Here is a 1,080-nt window from a genome sequence, read left to right as displayed (position 1 = left end):
CAGTCAGTGTAGAACCAGGAACACCAGTCAGTGTAGAACCAGGAACACCAGTCAGTGTAGAACCAGGAACGCCGCTCAGTGTAGAACCAGGATCCACAGTCAGTGTAGAACCAGGAACACCAGTCAGTGTAGAACCAGGAACACCAGTCAGTGTAGAACCAGGAACACCAGTCAGTGTAGAACCAGGAACACTCGTCAGGTGTAAGTCCTGAAGCAGAAACCTGAGACGGCACATCTGCAGGTACCTTGTGAGGGTTCCAGATTTCCTTGAACAGTTTCTGTTCTGTTTTATCTTTCAGGGATTTTACATCAAATCTACGTATGATGGTCTTCATGTCATCACAGGAACCACAGAGAACGTAAGTTGAGATTATGTTTTGTTGGCTGATGTTCTGTCTGCTGATGTCCCATCTGTTCTCCAGTCTCCTGCAGAAAGAACCCAGAGGATCCACCCTGGAGATGAAGTTATTCAGGTCAACAATCAGACGGTGGTGAGTCTGAACTGTTCCAGCCATTCTTTACCTGTGATGAAGACCAAGCTGCAGCCTAAAAAACTGGAGTCTGTCTAAGGGACAAGACAAACACCTGGAGAACATTGCATGGAACAATTCCGGTTTGTTTCTGACATCGGTGGTCAGAGAACTAGGCTAGCAGTTTCCCTTTGTTTACAGCCTTTATGCTAAGCTAAGCTACGCAAACCAGCTGCAGGTTCCAGAAAACTTTCTAACTTCTAGTAATGAATGAAACTGTGATTGGTCCAGGTCGGCTGGCAGCTGAAACACCTGGTTGAGAAACTGCGGTTGGAGTCTGGAAGCGTGGCCTTGGTGCTGAAGAAGAGACCGTGTGGAACATCTGGATTCACACCTGCTCCACTGAAAAACCTGCGCTGGAGACCACCGCTGGTACAGGTAAGGAGGTGATTTTGGTGTTTCAACAAACTCTTCCTCAGGTGTTTCAGTGACTCTTCCTCAGGTGTTTCAGTGACTCTTCCTCAGGTGTGTCAGTGACTCTTCCTCAGGTGTTTCAGTGACTCTTCCTCAGGTGTGTCAGTGACTCTTCCTCAGGTGTGTCAGTGACTCT

General features: G+C 47.8%; 1 protein-coding gene across 2 annotated transcripts in view; it reads left to right on the top strand.

The window, feature by feature from the left end:
• Positions 1 to 1,080, top strand: part of cnksr3 (cnksr family member 3) — a 27,619-nt gene that overhangs the window by 20,304 nt on the left and 6,235 nt on the right. Inside the window, exons 7-9 of one of the 2 annotated variants that reach the window (XM_017438274.3) lie at positions 300 to 359; positions 423 to 491; positions 762 to 908. In XM_017438274.3, coding sequence (XP_017293763.1) covers positions 300 to 359; positions 423 to 491; positions 762 to 908 — 276 coding nt within the window. The remainder of the gene's footprint in view (positions 1 to 299; positions 360 to 422; positions 492 to 761; positions 909 to 1,080) is intronic. The other variant, XM_037981564.1, reaches the window with a different exon arrangement.

The sequence above is a fragment of the Kryptolebias marmoratus genome, linkage group LG19 (assembly GCF_001649575.2).
Source record: "Kryptolebias marmoratus isolate JLee-2015 linkage group LG19, ASM164957v2, whole genome shotgun sequence".
NCBI lineage: Eukaryota > Metazoa > Chordata > Actinopteri > Cyprinodontiformes > Rivulidae > Kryptolebias > Kryptolebias marmoratus.
This window is presented reverse-complemented; position numbering and strand designations above follow the sequence as displayed.